At 52.8% G+C, this 19,520-nt stretch overlaps 1 protein-coding gene and 1 long non-coding RNA gene across 5 annotated transcripts; both read left to right on the top strand.

The window, feature by feature from the left end:
- Window positions 1–4,999: 4,999 nt before the first annotated feature.
- LOC105706220 (uncharacterized) lies at window positions 5,000–5,608 on the top strand. Its single transcript, XR_001104789.2, has 3 exons — window positions 5,000–5,112; window positions 5,202–5,354; window positions 5,556–5,608. It is a non-coding gene; the product is annotated as an uncharacterized LOC105706220 (long non-coding RNA).
- Window positions 5,609–5,676: 68 nt separating this feature from the next.
- LRRC8E (leucine rich repeat containing 8 VRAC subunit E) lies at window positions 5,677–17,709 on the top strand. Of its 4 annotated transcripts, XM_064380727.1 has the most exons (4): window positions 5,757–5,775; window positions 9,397–9,492; window positions 10,695–10,837; window positions 14,353–17,709. In XM_064380727.1, the coding sequence occupies exons 3-4, from the start codon at window positions 10,700–10,702 to the stop codon at window positions 16,603–16,605; spliced, it is 2,391 nt and encodes a 796-aa protein (XP_064236797.1). In that variant the 5' UTR covers window positions 5,757–5,775; window positions 9,397–9,492; window positions 10,695–10,699; the 3' UTR covers window positions 16,606–17,709. The 4 variants fall into 4 exon arrangements, with proteins under 4 accessions (XP_012291868.2, XP_064236797.1, XP_064236796.1 ...); XM_064380726.1 differs by lacking the exon at window positions 5,757–5,775 and having other exon boundaries at window positions 9,350–9,492; XM_012436444.2 differs by lacking the exons at window positions 5,757–5,775; window positions 9,397–9,492 and adding an exon at window positions 9,913–9,946.
- The last annotated feature ends 1,811 nt before the right edge of the window (window positions 17,710–19,520 follow it).

Below are 19,520 nucleotides of genomic sequence, written 5' to 3'. Positions count from 1 at the left end.
GGTGGTCTGCACATGTAATCCCAGCTACTCGGGAGACTGAGGCAGGAGAATCGCTTGAACCTGGGAGGCGGAGTTTTCAGCGAACTGAGATTGCGCCACTGCACTCCAGTCTGGGTGACAGAGCAAGACTCCATCTCAAAAGGAAAAAAAAAAAACAACCAAGTGGCTTGGACTAAAGGCTACCCCATCATGCCAGTCTGGTTTTTTTTTTTCCATCTTCCTTCCCTGCCCCCTCACCAAGCTAAGTTTTAAATCTTTTGTAGAAAAACAGGGTGTCTGTATGTTGCCCAGCCTGGTCTCAAACTCCTGGGCTCAAGTGACACTTCCACCTCAGCCTCCTGAAGTGCTGGAATTACAGACAGGAGCCACCTCACTCAGCCTCTCCTGTCTTCTGACTATGATGCAAGGGTTCCTCCAGGGTACACGAAACCCACCCTGTAATTAATTGGGATCTGGACTCTGCCCTCTTATAAAAACACTCCCAAAACCTCTATCCACAGAGGGATGACTAACATGAATCAAAGTGTCCCCTACAATGGAATAAAACTTGGCAATAGAAAGGAACAGACTACAGCTACGCTCAAAACAGGGACTAATCTCAAAAGCACGCCGAACAAAAGAAGCCACAAAAAGCACACACTGTATGATTCCATTTATAGAACATTCTAGAAAACACAAGCTAATCTGTAGTGACAGACAGCACATCAGTGGTTGCTTGGAACAGGCCGGGAGGGAAGCTGGATGAACTACCCAGCATAGCCACTGGCTCAGGTGAAGGCCAGGCCACTGTAGTCCCAGCTACTGGGAAGGCTAAGATGGGAGAATCCCCTTGAGCCCAGGAGTTTGAGGCCAGCAGGGAAACATAAGGAGACTCCATCTGTAAAAGAAAAATAAATAAATAACAGATACATATATATTTTAATGTGTGAGTTTTTTTGTTTGAGACAGAGTCTTGCTGTGTTGCCCAGGCTGGAGTTCAATCTCAGCTCACTGCAACCTCCACCACCCAGGTTCAAGCAATTCTCCTGCCTCAGCCTCCGAAGTAGCTGGGATTACAGACATGTGCCACCATGCACAGCTAATTTTGTATTTCTAGTAGAGATGGGGTTTTGCCATGTTGGCTAGGCCAGTTTCGAACTCCTGGCCTCAAGTGATCCACCCGCCTTGGCCTCCCAAAGTGCTGGGATTACAGTTGTGAGCCACTGCGCAGGGACAATACATACTTTGTTTAAGCTAGTAAATTTGGAGGTAATTTGTTACAAAGTAATAGTTAACTCACATTCTAAAATCTTAGAAGCTGGGTAGTAAATAACAAGTATTGAAGCTGGGCGTGGTGTCTCACGACTGTAATCCCAACACTTTGGGAGGCTGAGGAAGGCAGGTGAATCACCTGAGGTCAGGAGTTCAAGACCAGCCTGGCCAACGTGATAAAATCCCATCTCTACTAAAAATACAAAAATTAGCTGGGTGTGGTGGCCAGTGCCTGTAATCCCAGCTACTCAGGAGGCTGAGATAGGAGACTCACTTGAACCCAGCAGGCGGAGGTTGCAGTTAGCCAAGTTCGAACCACTGAACTCCAGCCTGGGAGACAGAGAAAGACTCCTTCTCAAAAAAAAAAAAAAAAAAAAAAAAAAAAAAAAAAAAAGCTTATTTCAGCATGTGGTTGCAAACAAATCCCCAGGGGATGAATCCCAAAAAGCCTCTCAGAAGACAGGAAGTAGGCTGGGCGTGGTGGCTTATGCCTGTAATCCCAGAACTTTGGGAGGCCAAGATGGGAGGATCTGCTTGAGCCCAGGAGTTTGAGACCAGCCTGGCCAACATAGCAAGACCCTGTCTCTACAATAAATAAATAAATAATCCACCAGATGTGGTGGTGCATGCCTGTGGACCCAGCTACTTGGAAGGATGAGGCAGGAGGATCAACTGAGGCAGGAGGATCACCTGAGGTCAGGAGTTCAAGGCTGCAGTGAGCTACGATCATGCCACTGCATGCCAGCCTGGACAACAGAGGGTGAAAAAAAAGAGGAATGAAGAAGGAGGAGGAAACAAGAAGGAGAAGGAGAAGGAGGAGGAGGAGGGGGAGGAGGAGGAGGTGAAAGAAAGAGGAAGGAAGGAAGAAAAAGAAGAGAGAGAGAAAGGAAAAGAAGAAGGTAGGGTTTGGTGGTGCATGCCTGTAATCCCAGCACTTTAGGAGGCTGAGGCAGGAAAATCGCCTGAACTCAGGAGGCGGAGGTTGCAGTGAGCCCAGATCGTGTCATTGCACTCCAACCTGGGCAGGACTCTATCTCAAAAAATAAAATAAAATAAAGAGGAAGACAGGAAGAATCACTCCAAAAGAGAGACAACCTTTCTCAAAGGTTCCTTCCTTAAAGAGGTCTTCAAGGGAACCCTTATCCCCTGCTACCCTTCACCTTGTTTTCTTATATACACAACAGTTGTCACAAACTGGCAATACCTCGTTCGTTCGTTCGTTCGTTCTTTCTTTCTTTCCTTCTTTCTTTCTTTCTTTTTTTTTGAGACAGAGTTTCTTGTTGCCCAGGTTGGAGTGCAATAGCGCAATCTTGGCTCACCGCAACCTCTGCCTCCCGAGTTCAAGCAATTTTCCTGCCTCAGCCTCCCCTGTAGCTGGGATTATGGGCGTGAGACACTAATTACATCCAGCTAATTTTGTATTTTTAGTAGAGATGGGGTTTCTCCATGCTGGTCAGGCTGGTCTTGAACTCCCGACCTCAGGTGATCTGCCCACCTCAGCCTCCCCAAGTGCTGGGATTACAGGTGTGAGTCACCTCGCCCAGCCTTGTTTGTTTTTCAGAGCTGTGTTTGGCTGGGTGTGGTGGCTCACGCCTGTAATCTCAGCACTTGGGGAGGCCGAGGCAGGTAGATCACCTGAGGTTGGGAGTTTGAGACCAGCCTGACCAGCATGGAGAAACCCCATCGCTACTAAAAGTACAAAATGAGCCAGGTGTGGTGGTGCATGCCTGTAATCCCAGCTACTCGGGAGGCTGAGGCAGGAGAATCACTTGAACTTGGGAGGTGGAGGTTGCAGTGAACTGAGATCGTGCCTCTGACACTCCAGCCTGGGCAAAAAGAGTAAGACTCCATCTCAAAAACAAAAAAAAAGAAAGAAAGAAAAAAGGCTGAGTGCAGTGGCTCACGCCTGTAATCCCAACACTTTGGGAGGCTGAGACAGGCGGATCACGAGATCAGGAGTTTGAGACCAGCCTGACCAACATGGTGAAACCCCATCTCTACTAAAAATACAAAAATTACAGGTGGCAGGAACCTGTAATCCCAGCTACTCAGGAGGCTGAGGCAGAAGAATCACTAGAACCCAGGAGGCGGAGGTGGTGGTGAGCCAAGATCGTACTACCTTACTCCAGCCTGGGTAACAGAGCAAGACTTTGTCTAAAAAAAAGAGCCAGTTCTGTCTGGCCACCCAGGCTGGAGTGCAGTGGTGCAATCATGGCTCACTGTAGCCCCCAGCTCCCAGGCTCAAGCGATCCTCCTGTCTCAGCCTCTCAAGTAGCTGGGACCACAGGTGCACACCCCCACACCTGGCTCATTTTTATTCACTTATTTACTTATTTTTGAGACGGAGTCTCGCTCTGTCACCCAGGCTGGAGTGAAGTGGTGCCATCTCAGCTCACTGTAATCTCTGCCTCCCGGGTTCAATCAATTATCCTACCTCAGCCTCCCAAGTAGCTGGGATTACAGATATGTGCCACTATGCCCAACTAATTTTTCTATCATTTTTATTTATTTATTTATTTTTTGTAGAGATGGGATCTCACTATGTTGCTCAGGCTGATCTCAAACTCCTGGACTCAAGCGATCCACCTACCTTGGTCAGCCTCCCAAATTGCTGGGATTAAAGGCATGAACCAGGTGGTGTCCTTCATTTGTTTACAAGCTTAGTGTGTCTCTCTTAGGACCGAAGAGCTCAGAGTCAGGAGCCCTGCTCATCTTGTCCTGCAAGGAAGCTTCAGGTGCTTACAGACAACAGGTGCTCTTAAAGATCTGCTAAATGTGCAATGAACGTTTGTCTTTGGACTCCCTGTGGCGGTGCCCAGAGGATCCCTGACTTACGAGTTTCCAACCCTAGAAGGTTCGGGTCTCATGCTGTCTGAGACCTGGTCAATGTCAGGACTTCTTTTACCCTGCCAGGGATGACTTTCCCTCTCCCACCCTAAGTCCAGGTAGGAACATTTCTATGGATGGTTTTTGTTTTGTTTTGAGATGTAGTCTCATTCTGTCACCCCGGCTGGAGGGCGGTGGTTCGATCTCGGCTGGCTGCAACCTCCACCCTCCCAGGTTCAAGTGATTCTCCTGTCTCAGCTTCCCAAGTAGCTGGGATTACAGGCTTGAGTCACCACGCCCAGCTAATTTTTGTATTTTTAGTAGAGACAGGGTTTCACCATGTTGGCTAAGCTGGTCTCAGGTGATCCGCTCACCTCGGCCTCCCAAAATGCTGGGATTACAGGTGTGAGCCACCATGCCCAGCCCAACTCTTCAGCACCTGGTATTCCTAGACAGTCTCCCATCCAAGTACTAACCGGGTCTGACCCTGCTTAGCTTCCAAGATCAGACAAGGTCAGGCACTTTCAGAGTGTTATGTCCATAGACATAGCCATGGTGTTTCAGACCGAGAGTCAATCAAGGTCCAACTCCACAGGTTTGCTCGTCTAAGACTCAGCTCGGGCCTCCCTAGGTGGGGTGGCCAGGGTGGGGTGGGGAGGCAGGGAAGCTGGGCTCTAAGAGCCCCCTAGCCACTGTGATCCCCCACCCCCCCACCAGGTCACAAGGTTAGACACGTGGGCATCCCCACTCTATTCAACTTCCATTGGTTCAGCCCAGTTCCTGCCCCACGGCCAGAGCTCCAAGGAAGAAGCCCTCCCCTCCCCTCTCCTTTCTTCCCCCAATTCCACTCCCAGGACCTGAAGACTCAAGTCACCTGTGCCTTGATTGGGCTTTAAGGCCAAGTGACTGGGCCTTGGGGAGCTGGAGGAAGCCTTTCCACACTTTTTTTTGACACAGGGTTTTGCTTGGTCACCCAGGCTGGAGTGAAACGACACAATCATAGCTCGCTGCAGCCTCTCAACTTCCCAGATTCAGGTGATCCTCCCACCTCAGCCTCCAGAGTAGCTGGAACTACAGGCACACACCACCACACCTGGCTAACTTTTAAAATTTTGTTTTTGTAGGTTTTAAAGTTTTTGGTAGAGCTACGGTCCCATTATATTGTTGAGGCTGGTTTCAGACTCCTGGGCCCAAGATATCCTTCTGCCTCGGCCTCCCAAAGTGTTGGGATTACAGGCATGAGTCACAGAGCCGGACCTCCACTCTTTCTTGACAAGGTCTGTTACACCAGGTTCCCAGAAGGGTGGCGGTAGAATGGCTTTGGGAGTTCAGGGTCTCCAGCTTTCTCATTTTCCCCTGCTGCCAGGGTCCAGGCAGACTGCAGAGTTGCAAAGTTCTAAGACCCCCGCATGTCCCGCCAGCGCCGAGCCCACCAGGGCAGAGTAGGATACGACCATTCTCTTCCCTCAACCCCGCAGATCGCGCGGCGCTTGGAGCGGGGTCGACCTGGGCGCGCCTGCGGCGAGGCGGGGCCGAGTCGTCCGGGGGCGGGGCGGGACGGGGCGACTCCCGGGCTCCCGTCCCCGCCTGCCCTGACTCACCCTCGCGGCCCGCCCAGGAACTCTGCGGGAGTCCCGGCTGCTCCGCTTTGCCGCTTTCAGGGACCCAGGAGTTGGGCCCAGCGTCCCTCCCGGAACGGTGAGTAGGTGGCTCTTTGCCTCTGGGCACCCCGAGGTGGCGGGGTGGGAGTCGGGCTGGGAGTCCCAGGGCAGAGCCGCTCCAGGTGCGCTGGCCCTGTGGCCAGGGCGGGCCGCCCAGACACTCCAGGAGTGAGTAGGGGTGCGGGCGCGGGCAAAGAGAAACCTGACCCACGAGGTGCCGGTCCTGGGAGCCAGGCAGGCCTGGCCAACGTCTCAAGATGAAGATCAACAGGCTGGACTTGACTTTGGGGGTCGCAACCACTTTCCCTTCCCCTTGGCATCTGGGAAGACATTGACAACTCATCCCCGGGAGCTCCTCAGAGCCCGAGAACCTACCACTTGGGGTGGGTTCAACCAAGCCTGACCTCTGGTGCTCTTGAACTTATAGATGTCCCAGACCTTCACGTCTGTAGCAGAGGCAGCTTGGAAAAGACCCGGCTGGGAGTCCACAGGCCTGGGGCCTGGCCCAGGATGGGCTACAAAGATGCCACCCTCCCCCACTCTAGACCCTCAGTTTCTCCTTTGTATAAAAGGTTGAGGCTCACCTGGAGACCGTGGCTTACGCCTGTAATCCCAGCACTTTGAGAGGCCAAGGTGGGCGGGTCACCTGAGGTCAGGTGTTGGAGACCAACCTGGCCAACATGGTGAAACCCTGTCTCTACTAAAAATACATAAATTAGCCAGTGTGGTGGTGCACGCCTGTAGTCCCAGCTACTTGGGAGGCTGAGGCATGAGAATCACTTGGACTCGAGACGTGGAGGTTGCAGTGAGCTGAGATTGCACCACTGCACTCCAGCCTGGGTGACAGAGCAAGACTCCATCTCAAAAAAAAAAAAATCTGAGGCCAGGTGGAGTGGTTCATGCCTGTAATCCCAGCGCTTTGGGAAGCTGAGATAGGAGGATCACTTGGGCTCAGGAGTTCGAGACCAGCCTGGGCAACATAGTGAAACCCCATCTCTACAAAAAATACAAAAATTGGCTGGGCATGGTGGTGCGCACCTGTAGCCTCATCTGCTGGGGAGGCTGCTCCCAGCTGCTTCCAGCTGTTCTGCTCCCAGGGACCCAGGAGGGGTTGGCAGGAGGATCACTTGAGCCCAGGAGCTTGAGGCTGCAGTGAGCTATGATTGCACCACTGAACTTCCAGCCTGAGTGACAGAGCAAGACCCTATCTCTTAAAAAAAAAAAAATGGTTGGAACTTGTGTTCTTCGAAACCTCTCTTAGGGCTTAAAATTGTCACATGCTTCTTCCTTCTTCCCGGCCTCTCAGCATGGGCTGTGGGTGGGGAGGCTCTCACTCTCCCACCCTTCCCGAAGCAGGAACTCACCACCACATTTTTTGTAGGCAAGTGGCTTGAGGAGGACCTGGGAGGGAGGAGGGGTGAGGCATGGGGGGGTGGAGCCAGGGCTGGTGGGAGCCACATGGTCTTAGCGGGCAAGACCTCCCAGCCTGGCCTGCTGCAATGCAACACCGCTCTTAGGTGCTTTTGGCAAAGATGCTGTGTCTTTTTTGTTGTTGTTTATTTGATTTTTGAGATAGAGTCTTGCTCTGTTGCCCAGGACGATTCACTGCAACCTCCTGCCTCAGCTTCCCCAATAGCTGGGATTATAGGTGCCCACCACAGTGGCCAGCTAATTTTGTATTTTTGGTAGACACAGGGTTTCACCATGTTGGCCATGCTGGTTTCAATCTCCTGAACTCAAATGATCTGCCCGTCTTGGCCTCCCAAAGTGCTGGGATTATAGGCGTGAGCCACCGCACCCAGCAAGATGCTGTATTTTAGTGAGAAGCTGTCTCTCAAGAAGGAACAGAGTGCTTGCTATCCTACAGGCAGGACTTGGATCTTGGATAGGTCAGGCTTCAAAGGCCACTTGGAACTGTAGAAGCTTGAGCAAGTTATTTATCTTCCCTGAGTCTGGAAAGCAAAGTCCCCAAATCCATGCTGCCTGAGTTTGGATAAAATGAGGCATTGAGAGTGTCTGGTGGAGGAAGTTAAGTGTGGTCCCCATGGTTGTATTTTCCCTGGCTCTGCCCCAATTCTTCGAGCTCCTCTTTCTGGATCTTCCCACCAGCCCTGCTCAGACAAAGTGGGAGCCTGTCTTGTCTGTGGAAATTTAATGGCAGGTTTGGGATGACCAAGTTTGAGTCATGGAGACAGATAATGATAGCCCCTGTGGCTGCCCCCGATCCCCTGAGTGTTTCTGCCTTCTTGTCTGTGATTGTGCACCTGGGATGGGTGTTGGTGGAGCTTACACCAGGTCAGGAAGTTGGTCCCTGCTTGTGTATTGTGTATGTGTTTTGTGTGATTTCTTCTGCAGCCCCCGGAGTAAGTAGGTGTTTTTTTTCTTTCTTTCTTTCTTTTTTTTGTTTGTTTTTTTATTTTTTTAAATTTTTTTCTTTTTTTAGAGACGAGGTTTCTCCACGTTAGGCTGGTCTCGAACTCCCAACCTCAGGTGATCCGCCCACCTGGGCCTCCCAAAGCGCTGGGATTACAGGCGTGAGCCACCGCGCCCGGCCCCTTTTTTTTTTTGTTTGTTTGTTTGTTTGTTTGAGATAGAGTCTTGCTCTTTCACCAGTCTGGAGTACAGTGGCAGCTCACTGCAACCTTTATCTCCGGGATTCAAGCGATTCCCCTACCTCAGTCTCCTGAGTAGCTGGGACTACAGGCACACACTACTACGCCCGGCTAATTTTTTTTTTTTTAATTTTAGTAGAAATGTGGTTTCACCATGGCCAGGATGGTCTCAATCTCCTGACCTCATGATTTGCCCGTCTCGGCCTCCCAAAGTGCTGGGATTACAGGCGTGAGCCACCGTGCCCAGCTTTTTTTTTTTTTTGAGACAGGGTCTTGCTCTGTAACCCAGGCTGCGGTGCAGTAGTACAATCTTAGCTGACTGCAACCTCTGTCTCCCCGGTTCAAGGGATTGTCTACCATGACCGGCTAATTTATGTATTTTTCCTTCACCATCTTGGCCAGGCTAGTCTCGAACTCCTCACCTTAAGTGATCCACCCACTTTGGCCTCCCAAAGTATACTTGGCTTTTTGTATAGGGCAGGGGGTGTAAATGAATGTGAGGGGCGGGCCATGGGGTGAGGGACCCTGTGCTCTGGGCACCCCCTTGCACATATCTGGGTCTGGGTGAATCACCACCTGAGTCAGGGGACCCATGACATTTTAGGCTTCATGGTGAGTCCGGGTGTGGACGGGCCGTACCAACCCCATTGCCTGCCTATCCAATCCCCCAGACCAGAGTAGGGGCCTCTGAGGGGGTAAAAGGATGTGGTCTTTGGGTACTGCCTGGCCTTTAGCCTGGTGGGTGGAGCCGGCATCCTACCTTGTTTTTACCCAGATGTTACCCCAAAGTATTTGGGAGGCACAGAAACTGCAAAGGGAGGCTCAGACATGTCAGAGCTGTTGGCTAAGTTGTGGGACAGGGGGTCAGAGCTTCCCTAGATTCTTCCTGGGGAGATGGGTGGGGAGCCAGAGAGAACCCCGTGATGGGCCGGATGCTCTCCTTCCTGGCCCGATCCCTGCGCGCAGTTACAGATTATCTTTTTTGTTTGTTTGTTTTTGTTGTTGTTGTTTGTTTTTTGAGATGGAGTATCACTCTTGTCATGCAGGCTGCAGTGCAGTGGCACGATCTCGGTTCACTGCAACATCCACCTCCCGGGATCAAGACTCTCTCACTTCAGCCTCCAAAGTAGCTAGGATTACAGGTGTGTGTGCCACCACGCCTTGTTAATTTTGTGTGTATTTTTAGTAGACCCTGGGTTTCACGATGTTGGTCAGGCTGGTCTCGAACTCCTAGCCTCAAGTGATCCATCCACCTCAGCCTCCCAAAGTGCTGGCATTACAGGTGTGAGCCACCATGTCCAGACTGTTACAGATGATCTGTCTGGACAAGGACAGGAGACTCCCAGGACTGGAGGAATTTGATGTTGGCAGAAGTGGGTGGTCTAGGGGTCCCTACCCTCTTTGTTCCACCTCCAGCTTCCGGGGAAGTGGCTGCCTGCCTGGGAGAGCAACATCTCAGCTCATGCCCCATACGCCAGTGTGACTTGTGGCTGGCCTGTCTGCATCTCCAATGATGATACCTTGGTCTAAAAGGAGACCCTGGGAACACACAGAGTGGGCCAGTCAGGAGCCTGGCAGCACAGCCCTGGCCTGCTTGTAGGTGTCACCTGACAGCTTTCCATTTGCAAATCCCCTCCCCCTCCAACATCCTGGCACCCATTGCCACCTCTCAGAGCCCCAGTCTCTGGTTTCTGCCTGTGATTCTGGGCTGTAGCCCCTGTAGAAACTCAGGTGTCCTCGTCACCCCCGTCCCCCAGGGCTGACTAGCCTTCAGCTTGGCCACTCCCTGTCCCTGGGCCTTGGTAATCAGAGCCAGGCTCCAGCCGGCTTTTCCGGTTGGGGGTTGGAGGTGGTGCCTGGAGCACCCCTGGAGGGGGTGGGGGGCCCACACCCCGGAAGTCCTGAGCCTTGGAACGCTCTCAGGTCTGGTGGTGGTGAGAGCCGGGGCTGGCCCAGACGCTGAGCGTCTGCGGTCAGGGAGGATCAGGGCAGATGTTTTCAGGCCTTGGTGTCAGGGGTGGGAGAGGGATGCCTGGCTTTGGAGGGGGCACATGGTAAGCTGGAGGGTGGCGGCCCTGTGGATTACCCCTCCTGTGCTCTTCAAGGTCAAACAAGTCAGATCAGGAGCAGGGCTGCCCAGAGGGGAAGAGTGGCTGCTTGGTTCTGGGAAGGAGGTGACATCTCCATGGAGGGTGACTGAGGCCAGGCTAAGAGGGAAGTGGGGGCAGGCAGGCTCACGGGCCGATGAGGAGCACGGCCCTGCCCGTGTCTGGCTCCTCTGGGACCCCCTGCAGAGCCTCCCATCCTGAGGGTCTCTGCACCCCCCGTCTCGCCCCTCCCACAGGCAGCATGATCCCAGTGGCCGAGTTCAAGCAGTTCACGGAACAGCAGCCTGCATTCAAGGTGCTCAAACCCTGGTGGGACGTGCTGGCTGAGTACCTCACTGTGGCCATGCTCATGATTGGGGTCTTTGGCTGCACCCTCCAGGTGAGGGGCTCCCCTGGGAAGGGGGCATGACCAGAGGGGTGGGGCAGGGGTGTGGAGAAGTCCTGAAGCCCTCCCATCACCCAAGAAAGTGAGAAAGGAAGCTGAAGACAGAGCCCCACTCGGAAACCAATCCATACCGCTTATCTTTCTTACCTCCAGAGCCAGGAGTACCAGAGTCCTCCATGATGCTATGCCATTCCTTTTTTTTTTTTTGAGACAGAATCTCTCTCTGTTGCCCAGGTCGGAGTGCAGTGGCATGATCTCAGCTCACTGCAACCTCCACCTCCCCAGTACAAGTGATTCTCCTGACTCAGCTTCCTGAGTAGTTGGGATTATAGATGCCCGCTACCATGCCTGGTTAATTTTTTTTTTTTTTTTAAAGATGGGGTTTCACCATGTTGGCCAGGATGGTCTCGATCTCCTGACCCCATCAGCCACCATGCCTGGCTGCCTGGCTAGTTTTTTCAGTAGAGACCAGGTTTCACAGTGTTGGCCAGGCTGGTCTCCAACTCCTGATCTCAAGTAATCTGCCTGCATAGGCCCCCAAACTGCCAGGATTACAGGTGTGAGCCACGTTGCCCGGCTTTCTTTTTGAGAAGGAGTCTTGTCTTGCTCTGTCGCCCAGGCTGGAGTGCAGTGGCATGGTCTCAGCTCACTGCAACCTCTGCCCCCAGATTCAAGTGATTCTTCTGCCTCAGACTCCCGAGTAGGCAGGATTACAGGCACATGCCACCACACCCAGCTAATTTTTGTATTTTTAGTAGAGATGGGGTTTCACTGTGTTGGCCAGAGAAAGAAGACTGTCTTGCTCTGTCACCCAGGCTGGAGTGCAATGCCACAATCTCAGCTCTGAAAGAAACAGGCCAGGCTCGGTGGCTCACACCTGTAATCCCGGCACTTTGGGAGGTTGAGGCAGGAGTATCGCTTGAGGCTAGGAGTTCAAGACCAGCCTGGCCAACATGGTGAAAACCCATCTTTACTAAAAATACAAATATGAGCCGAGTATGGTGGCAGACACCTGTAATCTCAGCTACTTGGAAGGCTGAGGCAGGAGAATCACTTGAACCTGGGAGGTGGAGGTTGCACTGAGCTGAGATCCTGCCACTGCACTCCAGCCTGGGAGACAGAGTGGGACTCCACCAAAAAAAAACACAAGAAAAAACCCCACAAATGGTCTTATTCTCTCACGCAGGCTGGAGTACAGTGGCATGATCATAGCTCACTGCAGCCTTGAACTCCTGGGCTCAAGGGATCCTCCTGCTTCAGCCTCCAGAGTAGCTGGGATTACAGGCACACACAACCATGCCCAGCTAATAAATTTCTTGTTGATACAGGAGTCTTGCTATGTTGCCCAGGCTGGTCTCGAACTCCTGGCCTCAAGCAATCCTCTCACCTCAGCCTCCCAAAGTGCTGGGATTAGAAGTGTGAGCCACGTGCCCAGCTCTATACTTTGATAATGCTCAATTTCATCCCTGGAATCAGGAAAGGACTGCAGTTGCTATATGAGTTTGTTACTTCTGCTGTAACAAAGTAGCAAGGATTGAGTGGCTTAAACACCAGAAATGTATCCTTTTCTAGTTGGCCAGAAGTCTGAGATCAAGGTGACAGTTGACAGTAAGGGAGAATCTTCCAAGCCTCCTTCCTAGATTCTCGTAGCTCCAGGCATTCCTTGGCTGTAGATAACATTCTCCCCTTTTTTTTTTTTTTTGAGACGGAATCTTGCTCTGTCACCCAGCCCAGGCTGGAGTGCAGTGGCATGATCTCAGCTCACTGCAACCTCCGCTTCCCAGGTTCAAGTGATTTTCCTGTCTCAGCCTCCCGAGTAGCTGAGATTACAGGTGCGCGTGCCACCACACCCAGCTAATTTTTGTGTTTTTAGTAGAGACGGGGTTTCACCATGTTGGCCAAACTGGTCTCAAACTCCTGACCTTGTGATCCACCCGCCTCGGCCTCCCAAAATACTGGGATTACAAGCATAAGCCACCACGCCTGGCCTTTTTTTTTTTTTTTTTAGACAGCATTTTTGCTGGGCATGGTGGCTCGAGCCTGTAATCCCAGCACTTTGGGAGGGCAAGGTAGGTGGATCATCTCAGGTCAGGAGTTTAAGACCAGCCTGGCCAACACGGTGAAACTCTGTCTTTATTAAAAATACCTTCCTCCCTCCCAAAAAAATTACCTGGGCATGGTGGTGGGTGCCTGTAATCTCAGCTACTCAGGAGGCTGAGGCAGGAGAATCACTTGAACCCAGGAGGCAGAGGTTGCGCCATTGCACTCCAGCCTGGGCAACAAGAGCAAAACTGTGTCTCAAAACAAAAGAGAGACAGTGTTTTTAAAGCAAGCTCTGTCACCTAGGCTAGAGTGCAGTGGTGCAATCATAGCTCACTGTAACCTTGTACTCCTGGCCTCAAACAATCCTCCCCTACCACCCCTGCTTGACCCCCCCTCCCACTGCCTTGGAAACCACTGGGATTACAAGCCTGAGCCACCGCACCCAGCCTCTCCCTGTATCCTCACGTCATCTTCCCTCTATGTGTCTTTCTCTGTGTCTAAATTTCCTTTTTCTCCAAGGATGCAGTCATACTGGGCCCACCCTACAGGCTTTGTCTTAACTTGACTACCTCTGCAGAGACCCTATTTCCAAACAGGAGCCGCCTGAAGCAGCTCAAATAATGCCACATTCACAAGGATTCAGAGTTGGAACTTCAACATCTTTTGGGGGGACATGATTCAACCCAGTTCCTTTTCTCAGACAAAGAACAGTGCTTTGTCGGGTGTGGTGGCTCACGCCTGTAATTCCAGCACTTTGGGAAACTGAGGCAGGGGATCACTTGAGGCCAGGAGTTGGAGACCAGCCTGGCCAACATGGTGAAACCCCATCTCTACTAAAAATACAAAAATTAGCCTGGCATGGTTGTGTGTGCTTGTAGCCCCAACTACTCAGGAGGCTGAGGCAGGAGAATTGCTTGATCCTGGGATGGAGAGGTTGCAGTGAGCTAAGATCGCACCACTGCATGGCAGCCTGGGTGACAGAGGGAGACTTGGTCTCAAAAAAAGAAAAAGAAAAAAAAAAACAAGACTAGTGCTTAAAGGTTTAGTAAAACTCTTCCAAAGTCACAGCTGGCTTGGTGACAGTCAGAGATGGGTGGGGAGGGGGGGAGTCTCCCACCTTCCACCTTTTTTTTTTTCCATTTTCCTCATTCTCTCTCTTTTTAAAATCATTTATTTTTGAGACGGAGTCTGACTCTGTTGCCTAGGCTGAAGTGCAATGGCATGATCTTGGCTCACTGCAACCCCCACCTCTTGGGTTCAAGCAATTCTCTTGCCTCAGCCTCCTGAGTAGCTGGGAGGGATTACAGGTACCCACCACCACATCCTGCTAATTTTTGTATTTTCAGTAGAGACAGGGTTTCACCATGTTGGCCAGGATGGTCTTGAACTCCTGACCTCAAGTGATCTGCCCGTCTCGGCCTCCCAAAGTGCTGGGATGACAGCCCTTTTTCTGTTTTGCTCCTCAGGTGACACAGGACAAAATCATCTGTCTGCCCAATCATGAGCCCCAGGAGAACTTATCAGAGGCCCCGTGCCAGCAGTTGCTGCCTCGTGGGGTCCCTGAGCAGATGGGTGCCCTGCAGGAGGTGAAAGGCCTTAAGAACAACCTGGACCTGCAGCAGTACAGCTTCATTAACCAGCTGTGCTATGAGACGGCCTTGCACTGGTACGCCAAGTACTTCCCCTATCTTGTGGTCATTCACACACTTATCTTCATGGTCTGCACCAGCTTCTGGTTCAAGTTCCCTGGCACCAGCTCCAAGATCGAACACTTCATCTCCATCCTGGGCAAGTGTTTCGACTCTCCGTGGACCACAAGGGCCCTGTCCGAGGTCTCTGGGGAGAACCAGAAGGGCCCAGCTGCCGCCGGACGGGCCACAGCAACCGTAGCAGCCACGGCAGGGGCCGGGTCGGGGAAGGCAGGGGAAGGTGAGAAGGAGAAAGTGCTGGTGGAACCAGAGAAGGTGGTGACCGAGCCTCCGGTTGTCACCCTGCTGGACAAAAAGGAGGGTGAGCAAGCCAAAGCCCTGTTTGAGAAGGTGAAGAAGTTCCGCATGCACGTGGAGGAGGGCGACATCCTGTACACCATGTACATCCGGCAGACGGTGCTGAAGGTGTGTAAGTTTCTGGCCATCCTGGTCTACAACCTGGTCTATGTGGAGAAGATCAGTTTCCTGGTGGCCTGCAGGGTGGAGACGTCGGAGGTCACGGGCTACGCCAGCTTCTGCTGCAACCACACCAAGGCCCACCTCTTCTCCAAGCTGGCCTTCTGTTACATCTCCTTCGTGTGCATCTACGGGCTCACCTGCATCTACACACTCTACTGGCTCTTCCATCGGCCCCTCAAGGAGTACTCCTTCCGTTCCGTCCGGGAGGAGACTGGCATGGGGGACATTCCTGACGTCAAGAACGACTTCGCCTTCATGCTGCACCTCATCGATCAGTACGACTCGCTCTACTCCAAGCGCTTTGCCGTCTTCCTGTCCGAGGTCAGCGAAAGCCGCCTAAAGCAGCTCAATCTCAACCACGAGTGGACGCCCGAGAAGCTTCGGCAGAAGCTGCAGCGCAACGCCGGGGGCCGGCTGGAGCTAGCCCTCTGCATGCTTCCAGGACTGCCCGACACTGTCTTCGAGCTCAGTGAGGTGGAGTCGCTCCGGCTGGAGGCCATCTGCGATATCACCTTCCCCCCGGGGCTGTCGCAACTGGTGCACTTGCAGGAGCTCAGCTTGCTCCACTCGCCTGCCAGGCTACCCTTCTCCTTGCAGGTCTTCCTGCGGGACCACCTGAAGGTGATGCGTGTCAAATGCGAGGAGCTCCGCGAGGTGCCGCTTTGGGTGTTTGGGCTGCGCAGCTTGGAGGAGCTGCACCTGGAGGGGCTCTTCCCCCAGGAGCTGGCTCGGGCGGCCACCCTGGAGAGCCTCCGGGAGCTGAAGCAGCTCAAGGTGTTGTCCCTCCGAAGCAATGCCGGGAAGGTGCCGGCCAGTGTGACCGACGTCGCCGGTCACCTGCAGAGGCTCAGCCTGCACAATGATGGGGCCCGCCTGGTGGCCCTGAACAGCCTCAAGAAGCTGGTGGCGTTGCGGGAGCTGGAGCTGGTGGCCTGCGGGCTGGAGCGCATCCCCCATGCGGTGTTCAGCCTGGGCGCGCTGCAGGAACTTGACCTCAAGGACAACCACCTGCGCTCCATCGAGGAAATCCTCAGCTTCCAGCACTGCCGGAAGCTGGTCACGCTCAGGCTGTGGCACAACCAGATCGCCTACGTCCCCGAGCATGTGCGCAAGCTCAAGAGCCTGGAGCAGCTCTACCTGAGCTACAACAAGCTGGAGACCCTGCCCTCCCAGCTCGGCCTGTGCTCGGGCCTCCGTCTGCTGGATGTGTCCCACAACGGGCTCCACTCCCTGCCGCCTGAGGTGGGCCTCCTGCAGAACCTACAGCACCTGGCCCTCTCCTACAATGCCCTAGATGCCCTGCCCGATGAGCTCTTCTTCTGCCGCAAGCTGCGGACGTTGCTTCTGGGCGACAACCAGCTGACCCAGCTCTCGCCCCAAGTGGGTGCCCTCAGGGCCCTCAGCCGCCTGGAGCTCAAAGGCAACCGTTTAGAGACGCTGCCGGAAGAACTTGGCAACTGCGGGGGGCTCAAGAAGGCAGGACTCCTGGTGGAAGACACCCTTTACCAGGGTCTGCCGGCAGAGGTGCGGGACAAGATGGAGGAGGAATGAACCTGGGGTGGGGTCGTTTTAGGTAAAGCCTTAAAAACGTTTCCTCCCTGGAGTCTCAACCATGGTCTTCCAAGACAGGAAGCCAAGTGGGCCCAGGCCAGGAGAGGAGGGACAGACCGTGTCAGCCTTCTGGGGCCCGGGCAGGATCTGGGGCAGGTTTGTCTGGGAAGAGGGACCAGATGTTGTGGATTTGGGGTGGAACCTGGTATGGAGGGATTAACTCAGTCATGGGATTCACCGACCAAAACCACACCTGTGTCTCTGGCAGGCCTTGCTCCCATCCCTAGATCAGAACTGCTGCCTCTCCCTGGATATTCCAGTGCAATTCGTGCCATATATGGGAGAAAGGACACATCCCAGTGGGATTTCCAACACTCCCCCTCCCCACGCAACAAACAAAGCAACTTCCATCTGGAGTCCTCTCCCAAGGAGAGGACACAGACAGTTGTTTGCTGTGGATATGTGAGCTCAGGACAATGGTTCTCATTTGGCTAAGCATCAAAATAACTAGGGAGTTGGGGCAAAACAAAATATCCCAGGCCCCACCCCTGAAAGACTGACTCAGGAGGTTTGGATGGGGGCCAGGAGTCTGTTCCTACGTAAGTGTTCCAGGTAGTGCTGGTGTAGGTAAGTGGTCCTGGGACGGTATGTTGGGAAATGCTGATGTAAAGGTATCAGGGCTTGGTGCTGTGGCTCATGCCTGTAATCCCAGCACTCTGGGAAGCCCAGGCAGGAGGACTGGTTGAGCTTAGGAGTTCAAGATCAGTTGGCAACATAGTCAGACCCCACCTCTGCCCCCCCCAAAAAATCCAAGTATCCAAATTCTGATCCCTTTTGAGGCCCTAGACCCTTTGAGAAACTGATGAAACCAGGCACCTCCTTCCTCAGGAAAATGCTGGTGTACAATACGCACAAAGCTCTTCAGGTGGCAGATAGATTTCCCCAGAGAGCTATTCAAGGACTTCCTGAGGTGGGCGGATTCCAGGGTTAGGACACCTGCTAGAGAGGTGACATTTTTCCAAGGACAGGCAGGGACTTTGGTCTTGACTGTTCCCTGTGAGAGGGAGCACGTCAGTGGGTGCTTAATAAATAATAATTATGCAAATTCTAGTTTTGATCTCTTTTTCTTTTTGAGGCGGAATTTTGTTCCTGTTGCCAATGGTGAAATCTTGGCTGACCAAAACCTCCACTTCCCAGGTTCAAGTGATTCTCCTGCCTCAGCCTCCCAAGTAGCTGGGATAATAGGCACGTATCGCCACACCCAGCTAATTTTGTATGTTTAGTAGAGACAGGATTTCTCCATGTTGGTCAGGCTGGTCTGGAACTCCCGACCTCAGGTGATCCACCTGCCTTGGCCTCCCAAAGTGCTGGGATTACAGGTGTGAGCCACCGCGCCCGGCCCCAGTTTTGATCTCTTATGTGCACTCCTGTCATTGTCTCAAACCTTTTATTAGGGCCAGGCATAGAGGTTCATGCTTGTAATCCCAGTGCTTTGGGAGGCTGAGGTGGGAGGATCACTTGAGCTCATAAGCTTGAGACCAGCTTGGGCAACATAATGAGATCTCATCTCTACAAAAACATACAGAAAATAGTTGGCCAGGTGTGCTGATGTGGGCCTGTGGTCCCAGCTACTATTGAGGCAGAAGCAGGAGGACTGCTTGAGCCCAGGACCTAGGAGGTTGAGGCTGCATTGAGCTGTGATTGCACCACTGCACTCCAGCCTGGGCAATAGAACAAGATACTGTGTCTAAAAATAAGTAAATAATATTAACCTTTTATTTTTGTTTGTCTTTTTGAGATGGAGTCTCGCTCTGTTGCTGAGTCTGGAGTGCAGTGGCATGATCTTGGCTCACTGCAACCTCTGATTCCCAGGTTCAAGTGATTCTCTTGCCTCAGCCTCCAGAGTAGCTGGGATTACAGGCACCCACCACCACACCTGGCTGAATTTTGTATTCTTAGTAGACACGGGGTTTCACCATGTTGGCTAGGCTGGTCTCAAACTCCTAACCTCAGGTGATCCCCCCATTTCATCTTCCCAAAGTGCTGGGATTACAGGCGTGAGCCACCGTGCCTGGTCTATTTGTTTATTTCTGAGACAAAGTCTTGCTTGCCCAGGCTGGAGTGCAGTGGCGAGATCTCAGCTCACTGCAAACTCTGCCTCCCCGATTCAAGCAATGCTCCTGCCTCAGCTTCCCGAGTAGCTCGGATTACAGGCTCCGAAAATACCATGCCCAGCTTTTTTTTTGTAATTTTAGTAGAGACGGGGTTTTGCCAATTTGGCCAGGTTGGTCTGAAACTCCTGACCTCAAGTGATCCGCCCACCTTGGCCTTCCAAAGAGCTAGGATTACACGTGTGAGCCACCGTGCCCGGCCATAATATTAACCTTTTATTTCATGTGGCCAAGCAACACCGGTGTGCCAGAATCAAGGTTGAGTTTTTTGTTCTCAGAGCAGAGGCACAGGCCACCTGGAAGAGGGGAAGGTAAAGATCTCAGCTATAACTTTACGCTTGTGTGCACTCCACCCACAAGTCGTCACCAGTGGAGTTCCGACAAGCCTGGAACACTCATCCCAAAGTGTTCACTTGTTGGACCAGGAGCTGGAAGGGCACTTGGTACAGTCCGCCTGGTCCCGGCCACCTCCCAGATGTCTCTGCAAAATCGGAAACTTTCTGGCATCTAAGAGCAGAGGGAAGCTGCTCTTGGGGGAACCCTGCGTTCCAGATGGGACATTTCCCCAGCACCCCTCAGACCACTTAAAGGAGTGGTTTAGGCTGCCGGGGTCCCAGCCACCGAGCACCTAACCCGAGGGCCCGTCCTCACATAGGAATTCTGCACGTCCAGGCGCTGGGCTCACGTTTCAGGTGTGAGAACGATAAAGGGGGCATCTTGAGGTTCCATGTGGGTAAGGCCAAG

Source organism: Aotus nancymaae, unplaced genomic scaffold (assembly GCF_030222135.1).
Source record: "Aotus nancymaae isolate 86718 unplaced genomic scaffold, 86718_ANA_hifiasm-v0.15.2.pri h1tg000028l, whole genome shotgun sequence".
Classification (NCBI taxonomy): domain Eukaryota; kingdom Metazoa; phylum Chordata; class Mammalia; order Primates; family Aotidae; genus Aotus; species Aotus nancymaae.
The sequence above is the reverse complement of the archived record's forward strand: the minus strand, read 5'-3'. Positions and strand labels throughout refer to the sequence as shown.

Bases quoted from the DNA above. Each gene is read 5' to 3' on its own strand.
- LRRC8E (XM_064380726.1), top strand. From the start codon at position 9,372: ATGGAGTATCACTCTTGTCATGCAGGCTGCAGTGCAGTGGCACGATCT. The intron at 9,493-10,694 runs GTGTGTGTGCCA...CCCCTCCCACAG, and splicing joins CAAAGTAGCTAGGATTACAG to GCAGCATGATCCCAGTGGCC. The intron at 10,838-14,352 runs GTGAGGGGCTCC...TTTGCTCCTCAG, and splicing joins TCTTTGGCTGCACCCTCCAG to GTGACACAGGACAAAATCAT.